General features: G+C 38.5%; 1 protein-coding gene and 2 long non-coding RNA genes across 8 annotated transcripts in view; 1 reads left to right on the forward strand and 2 right to left on the reverse strand.

Moving 5' to 3' along the window:
* Positions 1–2,511: 2,511 nt before the first annotated feature.
* On the forward strand, positions 2,512–7,253 carry LOC123764693 (uncharacterized). Of its 2 annotated transcripts, none has more exons than XR_006773605.2 (4): positions 2,512–2,526; positions 4,239–4,409; positions 5,850–6,031; positions 6,821–7,253. It is a non-coding gene; the product is annotated as an uncharacterized lncRNA (long non-coding RNA). The 2 variants fall into 2 exon arrangements; XR_006773606.2 differs by having other exon boundaries at positions 4,244–4,409.
* A 5,431-nt stretch (positions 7,254–12,684) lies between these two features.
* LOC123764904 (uncharacterized) lies at positions 12,685–16,945 on the reverse strand. 3 transcript variants are annotated; one of them, XR_011222329.1, is made up of 5 exons: positions 16,931–16,945; positions 15,789–15,947; positions 14,781–14,853; positions 13,908–14,091; positions 12,685–13,127 (listed from the first exon to the last, which is right to left on the reverse strand). It is a non-coding gene; the product is annotated as an uncharacterized lncRNA (long non-coding RNA). The 3 variants fall into 3 exon arrangements; XR_011222328.1 differs by having other exon boundaries at positions 15,789–15,952; XR_011222330.1 differs by lacking the exon at positions 14,781–14,853 and having other exon boundaries at positions 15,789–15,952.
* A 3,404-nt stretch (positions 16,946–20,349) lies between these two features.
* The window catches only part of LOC138351029 (microtubule-associated serine/threonine-protein kinase 2-like), a 29,875-nt gene continuing 24,215 nt past the window's right edge, over positions 20,350–26,009 (reverse strand). For all 3 annotated transcript variants that reach the window (XM_069302527.1, XM_069302526.1, XM_069302528.1), the window contains one exon: positions 20,350–24,553. In XM_069302527.1, coding sequence (XP_069158628.1) covers positions 23,306–24,553 — 1,248 coding nt within the window. In that variant the 3' untranslated portion in view covers positions 20,350–23,305. The remainder of the gene's footprint in view (positions 24,554–26,009) is intronic.

Here is a 26,009-nt window from a genome sequence, read left to right on the forward strand (position 1 = left end):
TGATCGAAAAATGCAACTCGACTTACGATAGTGTCATCGACTAACGATATTTGATGGTACACGTTTGGGTCGACCGAGCGCGTGGTTCCTGGTCATGCAGGCCGACCTGCCTCGGTTTACTAGAGCTGCCCACTTAATGACGATCATGCCTATAAGAAATTCCGTTTTTGTGGTGATTTTTTGCTTTTTAAACATAAAACTAATTATTATATATCACGCCATGGGTCCCAAGAAAGTCAGTGGTAAGGTTCAACCTAAGAAAATAGTTGTGAGTAGAGGATGTCCCTTCCTATGTGTGAAGTATGGGAAGAACTGCAAAGTTTTGTTGAAAAGATGAAGCTGTAGCAGGCCATTGCATTGACCTTTAAATGACACTGATGTCTTACTACAGACAAGTGTTAAAATGTAGGGAAAAACAAATGTCTTTAGACAGATTCTTAGTAAGACAAGCAAGCAGTTGAGCTACAAGCTGGTCCTAGTGGTATGCAGGCAAAATGTGCCAGAGAGTGTATCCCAGAAAAGTCATCACTGCCTGATGTTATAATGGAAGGGGACTTCCCTTCCAAACACCTCCCTTCCCTCCCTATACACCTCTCCTTCTTCCCCGTCATCACCATCTTCCATACGCCATCAAGAGTCCTCCATAAAAGTAAGATAAAAATGTGTACTGTATTGTAGTTGGAGAAAAACATTGTATTCAGTATAAAATGTATTTATAAGTTAATATTTTGGAGGGTGGGGAATGGATTAATTCAATTCTCATTATTTCTTTTGGGAAAAATCGCTTCGACTTATGATACAGTACGTCTCTGGGAGCGGATTACCATCGTAAATCGAGACCCCACTGTACTTTACATATACAATAAGACGACCGATTATTACCCACATTTACCACTTTCATGGGGTGGGAAATAGGAGTACTGAACTGTACTCTATTCTACTCCCTTCTCTAACCGTTTCCATCTAGATTTAGCTTAATATATCCCAAGTGATATGCACAATATGTCAGTCCACCATCTTTCCGCCATTTCTCTTTTACCCTTTGAAATACACACTTCATCAGTCTGCCATTGTCCATCTGTTCAATGTGCTCTAACGGTCTGAGTATAATCTCTTTAATCTTTTCAGTATTTTTTTTTTTTGTAATGACACCCACAACCCCCCATCCCCTGCCACCCTTGCTGGTTCCCTGAAGTTATCTTGCAGAGATTTTTACCATACTGAAAGGTCACATCAGGCACGTTAGTTCTATTTGGCCTCCCAGGGACTGAAGCGAGAGCCTGACCCCACTCTATAGAGGTACAGGAAGCGAGTGACAATCTGTTATCTCGCCAAAAAAAAAAAATCCAGAAAGTCTAAAATTTTATAGACAACTGGAGGGGTTCACAGAAAGCGACGCTTCAAAACTGTCAAACAAATCTGCCAGCAATTCACACAGAACAAAGGATTTGCTCAAACTAGCTCGAAAGTCACTAGCACTTATTTTCACCACCAGGCAGCATTTGGTTCTGCCTGTAGTGTTCCAGTCCGTCAATTGTGGTAGATAATGATATAGGTTATGTAAGATTAATAAACCAATCACATTTCCCAAATGTACAACTACTCTTCAGTTAATACTTCTTAATACTTAATACTTCAACTACAGTTAATACTTCTTATTAACTTGATAGAGGATGGTCATGTAACAACTGATTCTACCATTGTAACGGTTGCTATTTGTAACCCTAAGACTGTAATAATTGTATTTTTAACCCCATAAAAACTGGAAAGAGTTCACCCTCACAAATGCTCAACCCAGTTGAGCATTTGTGATCAACCCACTTTCACGGGAAAGTGAGAGAGATGACCAAGGTGTTAAAGATATCTCTGCAGTCAATTACAGTCTGGATAGTTAATAAGGTTACTTGTTTAACAAATGCAGCCACCACTCCTCCCAGTTACTTTTAAAACTTAGGCTAATTAACTCTGTAGGAGATTATTCAACTAGCACCAGTAACTTTGGGAACTTTACCTTTTTTATATATTGATGAACAAATCCACAAGGGCCGTGACGAGGATTCGAACCTACGTCCGAGAGCATCCCAGACGCTGCCTTAATCGACTGAGCTATGACATGGTAAAAAAAAAAGAAGAGTTGAAACCAGAAGTTCTACTGAACTTACTTGGATCCTGCAGCCTCTCCGAGACACAAACCAGGGTTTTACACAACTCCCCCCATGCACTCGAACTGTGTCAATAAACACAACTCCCCCACTCGAGCATGGGGGAAGTTGTGTGGTGCAACACAGCCCATTATGTTCAGTCAATTGGTTGTAGACCCAGGAAAGGGTGCATTTGTGAATTTAGGGGCGACGACGATTGTGGGACTAGGAAGCGGTAGAGCTTGAGGGCCTCTAGGGGTGGAGCCTAGACTTCACCTTCAAGGATGTAAGAGCCAAAGATTTTAGAGTGTCAACTGGGAGTGCAAAGAGGGGGTGAGTGATCTAACACAAAGCGACAACATCGGCTGAGGAGAGCAGTGGAAAGGTAATGTCTGCGAGATTCACAGCACAACGGGTAGTCCATCATTAATTATAAGGCGTTTTCCAGATTCCTTTATAAATTGTTAGCGAAGACTTATAGGTCAATAAATACATATTGTAGATTATGATTTCAAATTTATCACACTAATTTGTGAAAGGCAGAATAAGAGAATGTTACAAATGACCAAAATAACGTAAATTTCAAGATATTTATGATTATAAAACACTGTACATAGGTTCAGACAATGTATATACATGTTTTTATGTATTATCTGTTTTACAGTTTTTCCCAGTGAACATCTGCACCTTATGACAGCCTCTGACAATGTTGAAATTATGGCTTGCATTGTTACTGTATTCAAAGTATATTAGCCTTGATTAGGACTGACGAAGAGCACTTAAGACTTTAATTAGTTTCTAAACCAAATTTCAGCATATCATTTTATAAGAATTAAAACTGCAAATGTCTCTAAATTGTTAAGGAATATTCTTATCTAAGGAAATCTTTACACACGGTGCCAATCAAAAATACTGGCATCTTTTCTTGCGTTACTATTAAAAATAATCAGTCTGACATTGCTAATATAGTATTAAAATGGCGAAAATTACTATAGGCTGTATGTAGACCACGGGACGAGTTCCTGAATCCATTATTTATGAATCTCTAAAGCTTTTATCCCGTTTTGATTTATAATATACCGATTAAAGTAAATCGGTATATTACTTATTTCTGATAATGGAGGAATAAGACACCAACAGCATGGGGACCTATTTATTTAATTTTTTAGTAGAAACAAATACATTTTTCAGACCATGTTAATGTATCTGGTAACTTGTATAATTTTACAACAGCATAAATACATGTATAACTTTACTACAACGACTTAACATTAATCCATATGCTTATATCCGGTAACTAAATAGAACATGGTCTGCAGAACGCCGAATCCTTATTAACTATTGGTACAAGTAAGGCAAACGTTTAACAATTTTCAAGTAGAATCAGGGCTTAAAGAGTAGCATATAGTGGCCTAACACATGACAGAAATAATGCGCCAATCTCAGACATAATGTGAAATGGTAAATTACTAGTAGCTGTAGAATACACATATAGGACAAATTTAACATTACTCTTACAAGTGAGAGTAAGTAGCTGCGGACAGCGTAATACTTAGGGGCCGGTGCTGCACCCCCCCCCAGTACCCCATCAATAAAGGACAAAGTACATAGGACTGTGCGTAGGGTTTTGTGCCGCTGAACATTGGAAGGGGAGGAGGGTGGGAAAAATTTTTTCCTTTGACTTGTGAAGCGGAGCGTGACTGGAGCAAGAGAGAACGCATGAACTCTCCTCTCTTCTTTATATAGGCCCCCAAGGCGCTCCGCACGCTGCGCTGCGGATCGCGCTGTGCAATTGTCTCTCCTCCATCAGAAATTCCTCCGCATTCCTACATAATGCAGCGGTCATTTACTTATTATATTAAATTATAATATTACTGATTAAAAGTAACTAACGGAATGTAAAACATTGGAGCGCAAACTAGCACAGCACGAGAAATTGAAATAAGTTTATTGAGGTAAAATACACACAAAGGGATGAGGTAGCTCAAGCTATTCTCACCCCGTTCAGTACATCGTGTTAATGCATACATAGATACACATCACAAGCAATAAACGTATTACCAAACATTCTGAGAAATAAACATATACATTAATTAGCACAGCACGAGGATATGGTCGTTAAGCACTGTGACGTCACCAATGACGCTGTGTTGGGCATGAAGGTCAGGAGCGGACGGCGCCGCCTCAGTGTCGGGCTGACAGCCAGCAGACGTAGTTCCTTGGGCGGTGTCTGCTTCTTACTTCATTTGCAGCTACACCGGTCATCAGGTAAGGTTACTGTGGACTTTATTGCTCAATGTATTAACTCATATAAGGTGCAGGTGTCGATATATAATTATGGTGTGACCTGGTTGTTGGCGTAGCGTAATATGGGCTCTGTTATCTGTGATGCCTTTATAGGGACGGTGATATTTGGGTGGCATATGATAGAATTGGTAAAGTTATTTACATGGAAACCTAGTTGACGTATCCTAACAATAGTATTAATAATTAGCTTCGTTTAAGATATAGCGGTACAGCATTAAGTGGGTGACCCACAATTTTTTTTTTTTTTTTTGAAATCTGCATTAGAACGGGCAAAAAGTCTAAATATCTGGGCAGTACGTAAGGTATTAAAGTACGTGGCCCGTTTAAAATGCAATAATATTAGAGTAAAGGATACAATTTACTGCAGAATTTTGGGGATTTGTAGCTCAATTTTAGCCAGCTGTTATATTAAATTTTTATATGGCTTGTAGGTACTATAAGGCACTAAATGTACAGCTTATTCCTGTGGCGTAGCGTTGGTAGTAGTTGGTGGCAGTTTATGGGTATTTGTGGCTTAATGGTGTGAGGGTGTTTCCATAACCCCCCCCCCCTCAGGCTCGCAGAATTAGGCTGCTTCGATGAATCTTGATGCTTTTAAAACTTAATGGTATTAAACCCACTTTCTCTTTTTTTATTTAACAGGTGGGTGTGGATTTCTGTAATGTAGGTCACGGAACCAATTTCATCTGAATTACTTTGGTTAAGACCGGGTATTTGGTAAGTTATGCAGGTTTGAATTTCTTCAGTCTTGATATCTGTAGTGTCCATTGCAGCGGGTAAACAAATTTTCAGGTACAGTAGTTCTAATAGTTTGTGGTTAGGTAGAAATTGAAAAATTATATTTTGGTATTGTATTAAAATTCCACCCTCCCCCACTACTTGGGCAATCTTCCTAGTTCATGTGGTTTCTTCAGTAGTGCTAAGAATGTATTGTAAAGCTTTCGGTAAAGTTAATGTATTCAGTGGGGCCGTAATTAGTAAACGTAGACATCTGCGTGTCTGGGATTGTTTTCCCAGACAGTCAATTTTGTAAGTATTTAAGTGTTGGCATGTCGCTAATTTACGGGCTACTAGTGGATATGCCACGTCTTGTGAGGTCGTAATGTTAATCAGTCATGGTATCGGTAGTCGCTAGAATGCGTGGTAATGTTTGGAATGGCAACTTAAAAGCTATTGGGATGAATATATCAAACAAATTAAGAATTTAAATTCATTGCAAAAAGTTTAGTACTAAAGTTTGTACCCTGGTGTTGCCCTATATATCAAAGATTACAAAGACACGAGGGTATACAATGTTATACAGAAATTTGTTGAACAAAAATAACCTTAGATTTTTTCATAAATTTGATACTTTATAAAACATTGTAATGGTATAAATAACTTAATGTTTTGTTTTTCTAGGGTCTGGCTCGACAAGGGCCACGAGTCTTCTTGAGAAATAACTTGGTGAACGGAGGACTAGTCAGTCACACAAGGAACGGAACTAGTTCAGGCGTGACGTAGCTGCAAGTCTCGATAGAGGTTGTTGGACGGTGTTGAACACGGGGCGACTGACAACGTTGCAGGAATATCTGAAAGAAAAGGCAAGTTGTTAAAACGTTCAGTTAATATTTATCATTAGCAGGAAACTGTTGGAAAGGATATTCTGCAGAATTATAGAAAGAACGTCTGTGGGACATTAGAAACAGTTGGTATTAACTAGTTTACGTGTCCTAGTTATGAGACATGGGTTTAGGAGGCGGTAAAAATGCCAGTTAAAATATAGAAATGGAGTAGGCTACCATAATTAGTAGGGAAATATCAGTAGATGAGCTTTGAAGCAGCATGATTAAAAGTGTAGAGGATGAATGGTATAAGTGTTCATGACGTTGTAGTTGGGAGGACCTAATAGTGATCGGTGAAAATAGTTTAGGGCATTGTGAATAGTTAACAGGGGGGAGTGACGAAATGTGGAAGGTGTTGCTTCTACACCACTAGAATTTGCCACTAGAAATATTGAACGTTGAGTTTGCAAGAATACTGCAGTTTCTTACTGGTTAGTGTAAATGTTAGGAAGAATGAAGGAATGTACATATTCTTCAGTTGACTATAACGGTAAGTGATAGTTTTAATGTCAAATGGTATAAATTGGTATTCGATAAAGTATGGTTGACGGGCCATTTTGTTAGTGAAAACGTGTAAAAGTAATATAAAGGGAGGAAACGTGACTACTAACGATAATTTTCAGAACATCGTAGATTTGTGGTAGAATGGTGGTTAGAGAATAGTTTGTAGTAGGAAATAGTTTGGTGTGTAGGTACTCTAGCTTGAGTGTTGGAAGGGCAAGTAGAGAAGTGAATATTGAAATTAATGCAAACATTTTAACTTTACAGACGCAGTATAGAAAATGGATGAAGACGGGTGGTTGTAGCAGCAAGAAGGCCGGTGACGCATAGATTGCAAAATTGGGAAGCAAGATGCAAAATAAGTTGTAAATCTGTGTATTATGTACTTTGAAACTGTTCTTAGAACTATAGAATCTGTTCCCTCTTATGTTTAATATCTGGTGTATGGCGTTATGACTATTGTTCGGCTAGTTTTCTGTATTAACAATGTGGGTCCGATGAATGTTGTTCGTATTGGAATAAATATCCCTTAATTATACACGTTAATGTTTACAGCTGTTTGTGAATTCTTTAACGGCTGGCTATAGTTATTCATACAATGACATGTTTATTGTAACATTGTCTAGGCCCAGCGCATGTGACAGTGGCTAGAATTTAAAAGGTTTGTTTTAAAAGGTTTAATAAAGTGATTCTAGGTGAATCGGATATTTTTGATATCTTTCGCCTTATGCGTTTTTGTTCTCGTATTGGCATTCTTGGTGATATTTAGCGCCCTCTGATTATTTCGCACTTTGATGGTGCTACATAGCCTTCCCGGTTTGGTGCCTTTTGACAATTACCTTAACTTGTTAATAAAGTGTTCATTTTGTATAAAGTGTATGAAAATGTCCCAAATGGCTTTAGTCCTCTTGATGTAAAAGTTTGACACAATAACACTTCGTGGTTAATGTTAAAATGGTTGTTCTTAAGGGTTTAAAGTGGTGTTGACTGATCACCTTGTTCCTAAAGAGCATTTTGGTGAAATAGGCTGTACACTGAATGACGCAAATTGGTTTATAGGGATTATTTTTGTCAACCGTAATCCTCACCTAGGTGGTGTTAAATACTTGGTATTATTAATAGATGCAATCTTGTGGAATATAATAAATGAGCAACATGAACCTTAGTGTTTTGTTTTACTTTGACATTACTTATTTGTTAATGTAAAGAAACGTGACGCGTTTTTCTAACCGTTACATTTTTCTTAGGCAAGTTGTACATAAGTTTTCTAACCATATTTATTGCTGTTTACTTGGTTTAAAATTCATCGTATTCGTCTTTCTTGTAAAATGTTGGTGCTTTTAATGTCGGTGTCTCCCTTGGTGTGTGGTAGAGGTGTGATAATGATGGTAGCATCAGTGAAACGTTATCTAACTACGTATGTGCATCTTGAAAAGAGTGAAACAAAATTGGGGGAGGAGGGGGGGAGTGAACAGCACAGATGTGTAAAGAACGTTGGAGGTTGAATGCATGGCACATTGTCGTGAAGTCGGCCTGATGGTGTCCTTAACGTAAATTAAGGTTTTTACAGTAGCACTAAGTGAAGAGTAGTATGAAGACCTTTCACTCCATGCGACGAAGATTACTCAAAATTTACAAGAATTCTGCGTCGCAGAATTCAAGAGTTACAAGAGTGGGGGAGTATGGGGAGTAGGGGATACTGCAGGAGTGGGTTGAGTATGGGGAGAGTATGGGAATATGGGGGAGAGTTGGAGTATGGGGGATACTGCAGGAGGGGGGGAGTAAGGGGGAGAGTCGTTTGTCGTGTCATTTTATTTTTCCAAAATTTCTTGTGATTTGAGGCGAATTTCTTGTGAATTTTGTGCTATCTTCGTCGTATGTAGTGAAATGTCGTAGTTTGTCGTTGTGTCGTCGTCTGTCGTGTTGTGTCGTCGTGCTTTATTTTTTCCAAAATTTCTTGTGATTTGAGGCGAATTTCTTGTGAATTTCGTGCTATCTTCGTCGTATGTAGTGAAATGTCGTCGTTTGTCGTGTTGTGTCGTCGTTTGTCGTGTTGTGTCGTCGTTTGTCGTGTTGTGTCGTCGTCTGTCGTGTTGCGTCGTTTTATTTTTTCCAAAATTTCTTGTGATTTGAGGCGAATTTCGTGCTATCTTCGTCGTATGTAGTGAAATGTCGTCGTTTGTCGTGTTGTGTCGTCGTTTGTCGTGTTGTGTCGTCGTTTGTCGTGTTGTGTCGTCGTCTGTCGTGTTGTCGTCGTCTGTCGTGTTGTGTCGTTTTATTTTTTCCAAAATTTCTTGTGATTTGAGGCGAATTTCGTGCTATCTTCGTAGTATGTAGTGAAATGTCGTCGTTTGTCGTGTTGTGTCGTCGTTTGTCGTGTTGTCGTCGTCTGTCGTGTTGTGTCGTTTTATTTTTTCCAAAATTTCTTGCGATTTGAGGCGAATTTTGTGCTATCTTCGTCGTATGTAGTGAAATGTCGTCGTTTGTCGTGTTGTCGTCGTCGTTTGTCGTGTTGTCGTCGTCTGTCGTGTTGTCGTTTTATTGTTTCCAAAATTTCTTGTGATTTGAAGCGAATTTCGTGCTTTCTTCGTCGTATGTAGTGAAATGTCGTCGTTTGTCGTGTTGTGTCGTCGTCTGTCGTGTTGTGTCTTTATTTTTTCCAAAATTTGTGATTTGAGGCGAATTTCTTGTGAATTTTGTGCTATCTTCGTCGTATGTAGTGAAATGTCGTCGTTTGTCGTGTTGTGTCGTCGTTTGTCGTGTTGTGTCGTCGTTTGTCGTGTTGTGTCGTCGTCTGTCGTGTTGTCGTCGTCTGTCGTGTTGTCGTTTTATTTTTTCCAAAATTTCTTGTGATTTGAGGCGAATTTCGTGCTATCTTCGTCGTATGTAGTGAAATGTCGTCGTTTGTCGTGTTGTGTCGTCATTTGTCGTGTTGTGTCGTCGTCTGTCGTGTTGTCGTTTTATTTTTTCCAAAATTTCTTGTGATTTGAGGCGAATTTCGTGCTATCTTCGTCGTATGTAGTGAAATGTCGTCGTTTGTCGTGTTGTGTCGTCGTCTGTCGTGTTGTGTCGTTTTATTTTTTCCAAAATTTCTTGTGATTTGAGGCGAATTTCGTGCTATCTTCGTCGTATGTAGTGAAATGTCGTCGTTTGTCGTGTTGTGTCGTCGTTTGTCGTGTTGTGTCGTCGTCTGTCGTGTTGTGTCGTTTTATTTTTTCCAAAATTTCTTGCGATTTGAGGCGAATTTCGTGCTATCTTCGTCGTATGAAGTGAAATGTCGTCGTTTGTCGTGTTGTGTCGTCGTCTGTCGTGTTGTGTCGTTTTATTTTTTCCAAAATTTCTTGTGATTTGAGGCGAATTTCGTGCTATCTTCGTCGTATGTAGTGAAATGTCGTCGTTTGTCGTGTTGTGTCGTCGTTTGTCGTGTTGTGTCGTCGTCTGTCGTGTTGTGTCGTTTTATTTTTTCCAAAATTTCTTGTGATTTGAGGCGAATTTCGTGCTATCTTCGTCGTATGTAGTGAAATGTCGTCGTTTGTCGTGTTGTGTCGTCGTTTGTCGTGTTGTGTCGTCGTCTGTCGTGTTGTGTCGTTTTATTTTGTCCAAAATTTCTTGTGATTTGAGGCGAATTTCGTGCTATCTTCGTCGTATGTAGTGAAATGTCGTCGTTTGTCGTGTTGTGTCGTCGTTTGTCGTGTTGTGTCGTCGTTTGTCGTGTTGTGTCGTCGTCTGTCGTGTTGTGTCGTTTTATTTTTTCCAAAATTTCTTGTGATTTGAGGCGAATTTCGTGCTATCTTCGTCGTATGTAGTGAAATGTCGTCGTTTGTCGTGTTGTGTCGTCGTTTGTCGTGTTGTGTCGTCGTCTGTCGTGTTGTGTCGTTTTATTTTTTCCAAAATTTCTTGTGATTTGAGGCGAATTTCGTGCTATCTTCGTCGTATGTAGTGAAATGTCGTCGTTTGTCGTGTTGTGTCGTCGTCTGTCGTGTTGTGTCTTATTTTTTCCAAAATTTCTTGTGATTTGAGGCGAATTTCGTGCTATCTTCGTCGTATGTAGTGAAATGTCGTCGTTTGTCGTGTTGTGTCGTCGTTTGTCGTGTTGTGTCGTCGTCTGTCGTGTTGTGTCGTTTTATTTTTTCCAAAATTTCTTGTGATTTGAGGCGAATTTCGTGCTATCTTCGTCGTATGTAGTGAAATGTCGTCGTTTGTCGTGTTGTGTCGTCGTCTGTCGTGTTGTGTAGTTTTATTTTTTCCAAAATTTCTTGTGATTTGAGGCGAATTTCGTGCTATCTTCGTCGTATGTAGTGAAATGTCGTCGTTTGTCGTGTTGTGTCGTCGTTTGTCGTGTTGTGTCGTCGTTTGTCGTGTTGTGTCGTCGTCTGTCGTGTTGCGTCGTTTTATTTTTTCCAAAATTTCTTGTGATTTGAGGCGAATTTCGTGCTATCTTCGTCGTATGTAGTGAAATGTCGTCGTTTGTCGTGTTGTGTCGTCGTTTGTCGTGTTGTGTCGTCGTTTGTCGTGTTGTGTCGTCGTTTGTCGTGTTGTGTCGTCTTCTGTCGTGTTGTCGTTTTATTTTTTCCAAAATTTCTTGTGATTTGAGGCGAATTTCGTGCTATCTTCGTAGTATGTAGTGAAATGTCGTCGTTTGTCGTGTTGTGTCGTCGTTTGTCGTGTTGTCGTCGTCTGTCGTGTTGTGTCGTTTTATTTTTTCCAAAATTTCTTGCGATTTGAGGCGAATTTTGTGCTATCTTCGTCGTATGTAGTGAAATGTCGTTTGTCGTGTTGTCGTCGTCGTTTGTCGTGTTGTGTCGTCGTCTGTCGTGTTGTGTCGTCGTCTGTCGTGTTGTCGTTTTATTTTTTCCAAAATTTGTGATTTGAAGCGAATTTTGTGATATCTTCGTCGTATGTAGTGAAATGTCGTCGTTTGTCGTGTTGTGTCGTTTTATTGTTTCCAAAATTTCTTGTGATTTGAAGCGAATTTCGTGCTTTCTTCGTCGTATGTAGTGAAATGTCGTCGTTTGTCGTGTTGTGTCGTCGTCTGTCGTGTCGTTTTATTTTTTCCAAAATTTGTGATTTGAGGCGAATTTCTTGTGAATTTTGTGCTATCTTCGTCGTATGTAGTGAAATGTCGTCGTGTCGTGTCGTTTTATTTTTCCAAAATTTCTTGCGAATTTTATGCCATCTTCGTCGTATGTAGTGAAATGTCGCTTGTGTTTATTGCCACCATTTCTTGTGAATGTTATCTTCGTATGTAGTTAAATGACGTCTGTTGTGTTATGTTTTATTTTGCCACCAATTGTGTTGCGACGCAAAATTCTTGTAAATTTCGCGTTATCTTCGTCGCATGGAGTGAAAGGTCTTCGTATTACTTTTCACTTGCTGCTACTATGAAAACCTTTATTTACATTGAGGACACTCTCAGGCTGACTTCACGACAATGTGCCATCCATTCAACCCCTTCAACGTTCTACACACATTTGTCCTGTACACTTCCCCCAATTTTGTTTTATTCTTATCAAGATGCACATACGTAGTGAAATAAACATTTCACCGATGCCACTACCATTATCAAACCCCTATACCACACACCAAGGGACACTAGTAAAGAGAGACACCGACATTAAAAGCACCAACACTTGACAAGACGAATACGATGAATTTTTAACCAAGTAAACAGCAATAAAATGGTTACTTATATACAACTGACCTAAGAAAAATGTAACAAAGTTATAAAAACGCGTCACGTTTCTTTGACAGTACTTATTTATGTTATTGTAAAGTAAAACAAAACACTAAGGTTAATGTTGTTCATATTTATCATATTCCACAAGGTTGCATCTATTGATAACAAGTATTCATCACCTAGGTGAGGATTACAATTGACAAAAATATTCCCTATAAACCAATTGCCTTCATTCAGTGTACAGCCTTTTTCCACCAAAATGCTCTTAAGGTAGGGTAATTATCGAAAGAAGGCACCAAACCGGGCCAAAATGCTCCTAAGGAACAAGGTGATCAGTCAACACCACTTAAACCCTCAGGAACAACCCTTTTAACAACATTAACCACGAAGTGTTACCGTGTCAAACTTTTACATCAAGAGGACTAAAGCCATTTGGGACATGTAGTTCATACACTTCTTATCCAATATGAACACTTTATTAACAAACTTTTCAAATTCTAGCCACTGTCACATACACTGGGCCTAGACAATGCTACAACAATAAACATGTCATTGTAGACATATAAACTGTGTATAGCCAGCCGTTAAAGAACACACAAACAGCTGTAAACATTAACGTCTATAATTAAGGGACATTTATTCCAATACGAACAACATTCATCGGACCCACATTGTTAATACAGAAAACCAGCCGAACAATAGTCATAACACCATACACCAGATATTAAACATAAGAGGGAACAGATTCTATAGTTCTAAGAACAGTTTCAAAGTACACAATACACAGATTCAAAACTTTCATTTATTTTGCATCTTGCTCCCCAATTTTGCAATCTATGCTTCACCGGCCTTCTTTCTTCTACAGCCATCCGTCTTCATCCATTTTCTATACTGCGTCTGTAAAGTTAAAATGTTTGCATTAATTTCAATATTCACGTTTCTCTACTTGTCCTTCCAACACTAGAGTAACTACACACCAAACTATTTCCTACTATATACTATTCTCTAACCACAAATCTACGATGTTGTAAAAGTTATCGTTAGTAGTAACGTTTCCTCCCTTTATATTACTTTTACACGTTTTCACTAACAAAATGGCCCGTCAACCATACTTTATCTAATACCAATTTATACCATTTGACATTAAAACTGCTAACACTTACCGTTAGAGTCAACTGAAGAATATGTACATTCCTTCATTTTTCCTAACATTTACACCAACCAGTAAGAAACTGCAGTATTCTTGCAAACTGTCAACGTTCAATATTTCTAGTGGCGCAGAAACGGCACCTTTCACAGTTTGTCATAACCCCCCCCCCCCCCCCCACGTTAACTATTCATAATGCCCTAAACTATTTTCACCGATCACGATTAGGTCCTCCCAATTACAACGTCATGAACACTACCATTCATCCTTTACACTATCTTTGAATCATGCCGCTTCAAAGCTCATCTACTGATATTTTCCTACTAATTATGGTAGCCTACTCCATTTCTATATTTTAACTGGCATTTTTACTGTCTCCTAAACCAAAGTCTCATAACTAGGACAAGTAAACTAGTTAATACCAACCGTTTCTAATGTCCCACAGACGTTCTTTCTATAATTCTGCACAATATCCTTTCCAACAGTTTCCTGCTAATGATAAATATTAACTGAACGTTTTAACAACTTGCCTTTTCTTTCAGATACTCCTGCAACGTTGTCAGTCGCCCCGTGTTCAACACCGTCCAACCACCTCTATCGAGACTTGCAGCTACGTCACGTCTGAACTATTTCCGTTCCTTGTGTGACTGACTAGTCCTCCGTTCACTTTAAGTTATTTCTCAAGAAGACTAGTGGCCATTGTCGAGCCAGACCCTAGAAAAAACTAAGTTATTTATACCATTACAATGTTTTATAAAGTATCAAATAAATTTATGAAAAAGTCTTAAGGTTATTTTTGTTCAACAAATTATAATTTCTCTATAACATTGTATACCCTCGTGTCGTTGTAATCTTTGATATATAGGGCAACACCAGGGTACAAACTTTAGTACTAAACTTTTTGCAATGAATTTAAATTCTTAATTTGTTTGATATATTCATCCTAATAGCTTTTAAGTTGCCATTCCAAACAATATTACCACGCATTCTAGTGACTACCGATACCATGACGACCCCACAAGACGTGGCATTTCCACTAGTAGCCCGTAAATTAGCGACATGCCAACACTTAATTACTTACAAAATTGACTGTCTGGGAAAACAATGTAATCCCAGACACGCAGATGTCTACGTTTACTAATTACGGCCCCACTGAATACATATTAACTTTACTGAAAGCTTTACAATACATTTTTCGCACTACTGAAGAAACCACATGAACTAGGAAACTTGCCAAAGTAGTGGGGATGGAAGGTCCGAGATTTAATACAATACCAAAGTATAATTTTCAATTTCTACCTTACCACAAACTATTAGAACTACTGTACCTGAAAATTTGTTTACCCGCTGCAATGGACACTACAGATATCAAGACTGAAGAAATTCAAACCTGCATAACTTACCAAATACCCGGTCTTAACCAAAGTAATTCAGATGAAATTGGTTCCGCGAATTACATCACAAATCCACACCCACCTGTTAAATAAAAACGTGGGTTTAATACCATTAAGTTTAAATCAATAAGATTCATCGAAGCAGCCTAGTTCTGCGAGCCTGGGGGGGGGGGGGGGGGGCGGGGGCTGTGAAAACACCCTATCTTGAGATGATTTCGGGGCTTTAGTGTCCCCGCGGCCCGGTCCTCGACCAGGCCTCCACCCCCAGGAAGCAGCCCGTGACAGCTGACTAACACCCAGGTACCTATTTTACTGCTAGGTAACAGGGGCATATGATGAAAGAAACTCTGCCCATTGTTTCTCGCCGGCGCCTGGGATCGAACCCAGGATCACAAGTCCAGGGTGCTGTCCGCTCGGCCGACCGGCTCCCTAGGACCATTAAACCACAGATTTACTGCCACCATAAACTGCCACTAACTACTACCAACGCAACGCCACAGGAATAAGCTGTACATTTAGTGCCTTACAGTACCTATAATCCATTTAAAAAATTTAAATAATGTGATAGCTGGCTCTAAAATTTTGAGCTACAAATCCCAAAATTCTGCAGTAATATTTATCCTTTACACTGATCCTTTACTCATTACTCTAATAATTATTGCATTTTAAACGGGCCAAAGTACTTGCATACCTTACGTACTGCCCAGATATTTATAATTTTTGCCCGCTCTAATGAAGATTTAACAAAAAATTGTGGACCAGCCACTTAATGCTGTACGGCTAAATCTTAAACGAAACTAATTATTAATACTATTATTAGGATACGTCAACTATGTTTCCATGTAAATAACTTTACCAATTCTATCATACGCCACCCAAATATCACCGTCCCTATAAAGGCATCACAGATAAACGAGCCCACATTACGCTACGCCAACAACCACGTCACACCATAATTAAATATCGACACCTTATACGAGTTAATACATTGAGCAATAAAGTCCACTGTAACCTTACCTGATGACCGGTGCAGCTGCAAATGATGTAAGAAGCGGGACACCGCCTAAGGAACTACGTCTGCTGGCTGTCAGCCCGACACTGAGGCGGCGCCGGCCGCTCCTGACCTTGCCCAACGTCATTGGTGACGTCACAGTGCTTAACGACCATATCCTCGTGCTGTGCTAGTTAATGTATATGTTTATCTCTCAGAATGTTCGGTAATACGTTTATTGCTTGTGATGTGTATCTATGTATGCATTAACACGATGTACTGAACGGGGTGAGAATAGCTTGAGCTACCTCATCCCTTTGTGTGTATTTTACCTGAATAAACTTATTTCAATTTCAATTTCTCGTGCTGTGCTAGTTTGCGCTCCAATGTTTTACATTCCGTTAGTTACTTTTACTCAGTAATTATAATTTAATATAATAAGTAATATATTGATTTACTTTAATCAGTATATTATAAATCAAAACAGGGGATAAAAGCTTTCGAGATTCATAAATAATGGATTCAGGAACTCGTCCCGTGGTCTACATACAGCCTATAGTAATTTTCGCTATTTTAATACTATATTAGCAATGTCAGACTGATTATTTTTAATAGTAACACAAGAAAAGATGCCAGTATTTTTTATTGGCACTGTGTGTTAAGATTTCCTTAGATAAGAATATTCTTTAACAATTTAGAGAGACTTGCAGTTTTAATTCTTATAAAATGATATGCTGAAATTTGGTTTAGAAACTAATTAAAGTCTTAAGTGCTCTTCGTCAGTCCTAATCAAGGCTAATATACTTTGAATACAGTAACAATGCAAGCCATAATTTCAACATTGTCAGAGGCTGTCATAAGGTGCAGATGTTCACTGGGAAAAACTGTAAAACAGATAATACATAAAAACATGTATATACATTATGTCCAAACCTATGTACAGTGTTTTATAATCATAAATATCTTGAAATTTATGTTATTTTGGTCATTTGTAATATTCTCTTATTCTGCCTTTCACAAATTAGTGTGATAAATTTGAAATCATAATCTACAATATGTAATTGTTATTGACCTATAAGTCTTCGCTAACAATTTATAAAGGAATCTGGAAAACACCTTATAATTAACGATGGACTACCCGTTGTGCTGTGAATCTCGCAGACATTACCTTTCCACTGCTCTCCTCAGCCGATGTTGTCGCTTTGTGTTAGATCACTCACCCCCTCTTTGCACTCCCAGTTGACACTCTAAAATCTTTGGCTCTTGCATCCTTGAAGGTGAAGTCTAGGCTCCACCCCTAAAGGCACCTTGCCCTCAAGTTCTACCCCTTCCTAGTCCCACAATCGTCGTCGCCACTAAATTCACAAATGCACCCTTTTCTGGGTCTACAACCAATTGACTGAACATAATGGGCTGTGTTGCACCACACAACTCCCCCATGCTCGAGTGGGGGAGTTGTGTATATTGACATAGCTCGAGTGCATGGGGGGAGTTGTGTAAAACCCTGGTTTGTGTCTCAGAGAGGCTGCAGGATCCAAGTAACTTCAGTAGAATGTCTGGTTTCAACTCCTTTTTTTTTTTGTTTACCATGTTGTAGCTCAGTTGATTAAGGCAGCGTCTGAGATGCTCTCGGACGTAGGTTCGAATCCTCGTCACGGCCCTTGTGGATTTGTTCATCATAATAATAATTCATGCCTGTGCCACATCTTAGGTTGCTTTATCAATCAATCATCCAGAGACACTTCAAGATGTTACACGACCAAAGACCACATTCGCTTCACTTATGGGCTGATCATGCCTGTGCCATCTCTTGTGGTGGCTTAATCTTCAACAATAACAATCAATCGTCATCAGTTTGACTCCTCTTGACTATTGTGGCTTGAGAGATTCCACACATCTTCAACATTCACCCACAACACTATAACACTCAGAGTCCAGTTCCTACCCTCACAAGACTCTTCAGCCTCGACACAGAGCAGACAGCCAGACCCCAGCCAAGTGTAAACCTAGATCATTGTGAGATGGTGAATGCTTCCTTACCTTATGATTCTTTCCATGAGCTTGCAAACGTGTTGTGTCAAGCTGATCGGCTTATGTGTGGTGCTTCTATAATTCACTCTAAATGTAAAACAGGCCTAATAATAAAAGTAAGATACAGTATATTGCTGAAGAAGGATATTAAAATTCGTATCTGTGACACAATCCAATATATTTTATTCTACTGGAATAAATTTCCAATAGCAAAATTCATTAACATTCCTAAAATGACCTCAAATATTCAATAAAAAAATAAGAAAGAATTATACAATGTAACAGAAATAGAAACTTGACAAGTTTACTACCGGACTTGACGTCTGTATAAAAATAAAATCCCAAGAACAGTAGTATCAACGGACTCTGACCTAGATGCTGGTTCTTATGGAATCTAAATTAATATACAGTAATATATATATAAATTTACAGTCTGATATTCAGGTTAATCTGATATCCCTTCTTTATATTAATACTTTAGTCTTTGTTAATGTACTTTTTACAAAATAGAAAATGTATTATGTTAATTGTGTACTTTGTCAGAAATGTGAATCCCACACATCCAATTAGTTCTGAAAAATGCATAGTCAAACATAAGTGCAGCTCGTGCTTATATGAAAGAAGCTTACTGAGCAATTATATGCAGGTCACAATTAAATTAACATGTTATTACTGTGTGTCTGAGGTACTATGTAGAGAAGCACATTCTTTTGTAATTATAATACTGTGAATGGGCCATCTCTTAATGATAATACTTTGAACCCTTATCATTTACTAGGAAGATTCAGTACTACAATGATTTCTATTTGGGCTAACACTTTACCCAAGACTTTAATTACCTTTAAAGATTAAGGTAATACTGTACATAAATTCAGAATTAATGATTTTCAAAATATCACAGAAATCAACCTAATATCTGATTCCAGACTTTTGGATTGTTGGTCACATTTTAGAGAGACTAGGAAAAAGTTGCAGGAGTAGCAAACAAGAAAAATGTTTGGGAGAAGAATCCTTTGTAAGACTTACTACCGTCTTCAATCAGTTAATAGAGAATAAAATTTATAACATGATCAACAGCTATGTACATGGTGTGGATTTTTAAGAGGGTTTTTAAATCTTAGGAGTAATATACAGTGCTTTATGTACACAAACTTTCCTGATACTTGGCTCCTTACTCCTTACACATCCTCCGACCAGAGGTTATGAGCACCTTTTTCTGGCAAGGTATCAAAATCCGCTGTCTGCCGAGCACAACCTAAGAAACAGGTCGTTTTGATTAATTCTGTTGTAAGCTAAAAACCACTAGTTATAAAAGAAACCTGATTTTTTTTTTTTTTTAAGAAAGTCTTTTTGTAAATCAACATTTCCTGATCTTTGGTCAGCTAGAGCACAGCACTTTTTAAATCCACTTTGGGTTTTTTCCACTACACTACAGATGAAGAAGAAAATAAGTTGCCAGAAAAATAGACTGCCAAAGAAAGCATGGACTGGCTAATTGCTTTATCTCATCATCCTGGCAATACCATCTGGTTTATTAAAAAATCTTACCTATTGGTTCTATTTCCCATCTCGGAAACTAAGTACAGTACTGTGTACCATGATCATCTTGTTGCAAGTTTACCAATTCTCGTGTAAATTGTCACTAAATCACTAATTTTCTTCAAATGGTAAGGAGGTAAATGGTAAGTTTCTCCCTCTGGTAAGGCTTCTGGAGTCCTTTAATCCAGTCCATCCAGTGGTAGTCAAGATTCAACATTGGCCGTTTCTTATCTCCAGCAGATTTAAGACTGGAGTTTTGCTGGGTTCCCAGCCATATTGGTGTGTCCTTAAATGAGCATGCAGACGCTGCCACTAAGGAAGCTAATCTGCAGTTGTCCCATCTCCCGTAAAGATATTCCTTATTCTGACTTTTACCCAGTTATTCGTTCCTCCATCCTTGCCCATTGGCAGGAATGTTGGTCTTCTGTTACTGATAAACTGCGTGCTCCTACAGAGTCGCGTGTCCCCATGGACGCCCTCCTACCACCATATCCAGCAGTGGGAAACATATCTGGCGATGATGCGTATTTGCCATACACACTTAGCTCACAGACACTTAATGGAGCACCGCCCTGCTCCTTATTGTCCAGACTGCATTGTCCCTCTTACGGTTGTGCATATCTTTGTTGAATATCCTGACTTTCAGGACGAGTGTGTGTCTTGCTTCCCAACCGTCCCTCGCGGTCACTTATCCCTCAATAGAATTCTTAGTGAATCGGATACCTTTGATGTCGTTCACCTTATGCGTTTGTTCTCTTATTGGCATCCTTAGTGATATTTAGTGCCCTATGATTATCCTGCACATTTGATGGTGCTACAGCCTTCCCGGCTTGGTGCCTTCTTTTGATAATTACTTGGTCTCTCAAGACAGAGGTGCTAAAGATAGTATGTACAGCATAATAAGAATAGAAATAGCCTTGACTGCCTTGTCCAACATTATATGTAAGAAAATGTATTACAGGGAAAATAGAACAAGGCAAGTAACAACAACTTTCAAAAGGGACAATAAGAAGACACTTGGAAACCTAAGACAGTTTATTTTCTCCAAGTTAATATCTAGAAAACAATGGAGGGGGGGTAGGGATGTGTGACGACATAGTAACCATGTTGGATATGAAAGTGGCACTCTAATTTCACTCTGTCTGCTAGGGATGTAATAGTTTATACCAAAATTTAAGCCATAATATCATAACACTCCTCAGGCTGTATGTGGAACATTTCATCAAGACTACAGTACGCTACTGTACATTAAACTCGGACAAGGTAAACTGTACCATATAACCAAATGCCAATTGACTTTCAAATTCCTTAAACTTATGAAACACTGGGCACTGCTGAATACCAGCCCATAATTTTAACAACTTGTTATGAATAGCATTTCTGATTTCAATTCATCCAGTAAATGGAACAAGATCTTCAGACAAATTTCAAACATGGAATTTGGAAAAAGTCTGAATTTACAGTGGCATTTTAAAGTAAACAGTTTAATATTCAGACTTGGCTTTTCCATGGTATTGTTAACGTATGCACATATATTTTCTACTGTTTGAACGTATACACATTACTGTACCACAAAGTGAAAATAAACATGACCAACTACAGTATAGCTTGAGTATCCATGCACCAGAACAAAGTCAACACAAGACCATTGTACACTGAATTTTTATTTTATGAACTCAAAGAATTGAGAGCTATAAGCGAGTATTCATTTCCAACTGATTTAACGCCACCACAAAATATATAATAATTTCTTCATTTACCGAAACACCTGCAATATTTTTTTCTGGGACTGCTACCAAAAGACTTATGAAAATGCAACAACATTCAGAATGTTATGACACAATGGATAGAATATTACAGAATAGTTAAGTTTTTGCTTAGTGGGGGACATTGATCCTCAGAACCAACACAAGGTAGTATCAAAGGATTTCATATAAAGCCAGCATATCTATCGGTTCAGTTTAAAGATACTTGGTGGAAGATGTATATTTCATATCTGCACAGCACTACTGGATAATAATGCACAAGAACCATGAAGTGTAATAACTGTTAAAAGGCTACTAAAAGATGATGTGCATTTCATCTCGTTAAAAATATAGCATAGCAAACTTTTTACCAAAAACCTCCCACCATGCACCTATTAACACTGAAATAATCACATTCACTGTCTTGCGCAAAGCCTCTTTCTCGATCAATGGCAAATAACGCAAGAATTTGTCATCATTTTATTAAATAAAAAATTAAACAATTTTACTTACGATGAGGTTTTAACGCTTATTTCCGAGGCTTACAGGGAAGATGATAAGACACACCTTTTGCAAACTGGTCAAACAGCAAGAACACACACCTGACCATTGACTGGTCTCTTTAACCCAGGAATTTGTCTCAAAAAAAATGGGGGGAAAAGAATACCCCCTGATGCTTTCTTTAGTATTTTCTTTTATGGTCCAAGGTAGCTCTTGTCAATATAGCAACCTTGGAACATATGCAAATTAGAGAGCACCAGTGGTACGTAAACCCCAGTTTGAGAACCCTGGCTGCTTTAACTGCTCTGGTGAACTACAGCAGGGAACTACTGCACTCGCTAACCACATTTGAAAAATTATTATTAAGTATCAATAATTTATAAACTACAAACACTATACATGGAAAATAAGGATTGTTTTCTTTACAAATGGTTTCTACACAATATACAAATTTTCCTCACTGTATCTAATGGGAGACTGGTGTCACAAAATGACGACATGCTACAACTGCTAGATAAAAGCTTCAAACATTACCCGACCATCAACATGGTCTTGTATGACAAATGCATAAAGGAAGTATCAGTGTCCTTAAAAACATACGTATATCTTGTACATGACCTACTACAGGAAAGTTTGGCGGCGATTATTATTATTTTTTTTTTTTTTACATTTATATATATATTTTTTTCACATTAAAACAACTTGCTGCAATCCACACACAAAGGTGGCTGCTTTCTGTAAACTTTTGTTACTCATGGAAAACCTTGGCTCCAATTACCTTAACTTTGAATTACTGCTAAAGAACCTCAAGCAACTAATGCTATAATACACAGTGCCAATGGTGCCTTACAGTATCAACTAAGGGCCCACCAACAGTTTCCTACCAGAGACCATATAAATGCATTGCAAATGCACATGGTGAGGCACCACCCAACGACCTAGTGGGAAAAACAAATTCCATATTAAGTACACATAAAGACATCATTAAACAGCGAGGAAACACAAGCAGAACATATCACCAAGAGCTTTACCATAAAATCACCTCAACAGCCTTTAACAATCTTTCTGTACTGTGCTTCTTCAATTGGAAGTGCATTTGTTCAAGTTCCTAATTTGTCCCCCACCCTTCCCCCACCAGACAACTCCAACATGGCAACTGTGAGATTGTATAGCAACATGACAATGAGGGACAAAATATACACAACACTGGAAAAATTCCATGGACATGACAAATGAGTACATTAATATTTATATTTTGCAATTTAACACATTCAACTCTAAATTTCTAAGTAAAAACGTAAAAATCTTTGAGATAAAGGGAACGTAGTACAATAAAGTATTTACAAAATGACAGGGACCAAAGAATGCAAGTGCCTAAAAGTATTATAGATGATGACTTTATTAGACACACAAGCTTGAGACTGATGGTCTCTGTAATATCACAATGGTAGCAACACAACCAGCAGGCCTTGTGGCATCATCACAAAAGTCCACACACCACATCTTTACACATACCAACAATCACCAGGAATGATTTCAGTAGCTTTGCTACTTAATATTTTAACTCATCCAGAAAGAAAGGGAAGATATCATCACAGGCTGCAGGTGTCTCCTTACCTTTTGTCGGAGAAGGCATGCCGCGGTCCTGCCCAGAATACACACAAGTTTTGAAGGCACAAATCTGTGCCACTTGGGGCTGCTGCAGGCAGGCCAGCGGTGGGCCAACCCTAGGAGGTACTCTCTTTCTCCTTACCCGACTTGAACAGCTCCCGCTTCTCTTGTGCAGTACGACGAGATTCTCGTTTACTGTCTTCTCTTCTTAAATCCCTAGTAGCAGCAGCAGCAGCAGCAACAGCCGTTTCTCTTCGACCACGACTGTCGCTACGAAGCTTTTCTCGTCCCTCCAGAAAATCCTTACTGCCTCTTCTCTCGGCCAATTGGTAACCATTACCTTTACCATTTTTTGTAGGAATTCCAGGTTGAGAATGTTCTTTACAAAATGATCCTGAAGTTTCTATGCCCCCACAGCAAGCACTGTTGGTCCCTGGCAGTGATGATCCTCTGCCTCCCTGGGGGCCTTCACGAAAATTTGTCCGCACAGCCTCTTGTCGCTCAGGTGAATCCAATTCCTCTGGTGCCTCTTCCAAAGTGCCTGTGGGAAGTGTTGGTGGAATACTGACTGCACTGCTAAAGCGTTGTGCAAGCATTGTGGGAGCAACTGATCGAATAACACTTGGAGTATCGTAATTTGGAGGAGACTGTGAAGTTACCGTTAATCTAGGTGGATTGTTCCCCAATTTTGGAGATGGTGTAGCTAGAGGGCTAATGGTTACTGTGCCTTTTGCTTCAGCTGACCTTGGGTGAAGTCGATCTGGTGAAAGTGCTCGACGAAGCAAGGGAGAGCCAGGTTCGGCACTTTTAGGCCGTCCTAAACATTTCTTGGTGGCTGGTCCAGCAGGGGTTAGAGATGATCCAGGTGAATAAGTCTGAGTAGTATTGGAGGAACCAGGACAGTGATGATGATAGTGATGGTGGTGGTGATGGTTATGATGATGAACCAATGGTGAAGGGGATCTAGTAGGAGATGCTGGTAAAGGAGATGGGGAAGGAGTGCGAGCAAGGGGTGACAGAGGAATATGTCCAACCGATTTCCGTCTATTAGGGGAACGAAAGCCTTTAACGTTTGGTACTTTCTGGTTGACAACATGCAAAGATGAAGGTCGCTGATGAAGTGTTGAGCCTGCTGGAGAGTTAGGTACAGAGGATGTTGGTGATGATGATCCAGAAGAGTTGAGAGGCGACTGAACTTGTTCCACTGAAGGAGAAAAAAGTCTTGAAGTGGGGGGTGAATGGGGAGATTTGCAGCGTGTTGGGGAGCTGGGAATACTGTCCTGAGAGGAAACTGACCGATTTAGTGACTGAAAGCTTCGACTTGGTGTTAGCATTGGAGGTGATGCCGATGCTGAAGCTGCAAGCTGTAAAGAATGATTGAAATCGGTTAGATATATAGTCTGTTCATTTTATCTGGAAATTATTCTTCCGAGAATAAAAGGGTGAAAAATCAGATTGAATGACTTCAGCTTTGATTAAAAAATATATTTATGTATAGCTTGTAATCCACTTAAAATTTATCAATAGTTTTGGTTACCTACCAAACAATGCTCTTCCAATTTATAAACAAAAATAATCTTAAAACACTTCAATGTCAAATGGATACTACTGAAAACATTTCAATGGCATTATAGGGGTTCACAAAACATTAGTCATGCAAACTGCTCTATTTTGGCTTGGCAATATTTTCTTTTAAATTAATATGACAACTTTATACAGCGAATGAAATATCTCAGAGGAGTCACTTTATTGTCCCGTAAGTGTACTATACTATAAACTAGGCTATACATTAATAACTAGACTCGGGTACAACAAAAACTACTACTCCATACACAGGCGTCAGGTTCATGTTATGTACAGAAAGTGGAGGAACACGCATGGTTATATACTATGATGGGAGCCAAGACTAATAATGTCCACCATCACTTCCCCGACAACACTCACAACACTGGCAAACTCTCAACACATTTTACAGTACAAGAATTAGAAAGAACGAAAAATTTGGTTTGTACACTTGACAGATCACATCAACATACAGGCATATAATATTATATATAATAATATTATATATAATAATTATATATATAATAATTATATATATATATATTATATATATATATAAAATATACATATATAATGAAAATTACAAGCTCCAAACTATCTTCGGCAAGTTTATGAAACCTATTTTCGACATATAATTTATCAACCTCTAACATTGCAATGCCATTCATAAAAACATTCTGGTACCCCTCTACACTCAAAAGCTATTTGATAATTTACATAAAATGACGATGGTACACACACTCCACATCTTAATCATTTAAAAAGGCTGAAGCTACTACCTTCCAGAGTTACAGACAGTGAAGTACTGTTAACTAGACAATTGGCTCCAACGTGTATATATACAAGTTTTATTTACTAAATTCAAGTGAATTTTTATAAATACCTGTACTGCCCTATTTTAGAAACACACACAAGATTAAATCATTCTTTAATTTGTAAATTTAAACAAATGGAAGAGTAAAATGTTAACAAGAAGTGGCGAGAAAATCAAGCATGGAGGGACCTTGCTTTATTCAAAGTTGAACTGATGTGACTTTAAAAACATAGTAGATTGTATACTATATAAAAGCAGCCACCATGCTGATGAGGCCATACTGCAACACTTCAGGGAAAACCAATTGTCATTAAAGAAGCCTATCACCAACCAATAGTTCAAGTGAAGAATTTGGTTATTGCAATTAAAGTATTGTAATTAAAAAAAATTATCGAAAGAGAATTCAATGTATCAACCTTTCCTAACATATTGTGCTTCAGTTA

Source organism: Procambarus clarkii, chromosome 48 (genome assembly GCF_040958095.1).
Source record: "Procambarus clarkii isolate CNS0578487 chromosome 48, FALCON_Pclarkii_2.0, whole genome shotgun sequence".
Lineage (NCBI taxonomy): Eukaryota > Metazoa > Arthropoda > Malacostraca > Decapoda > Cambaridae > Procambarus > Procambarus clarkii.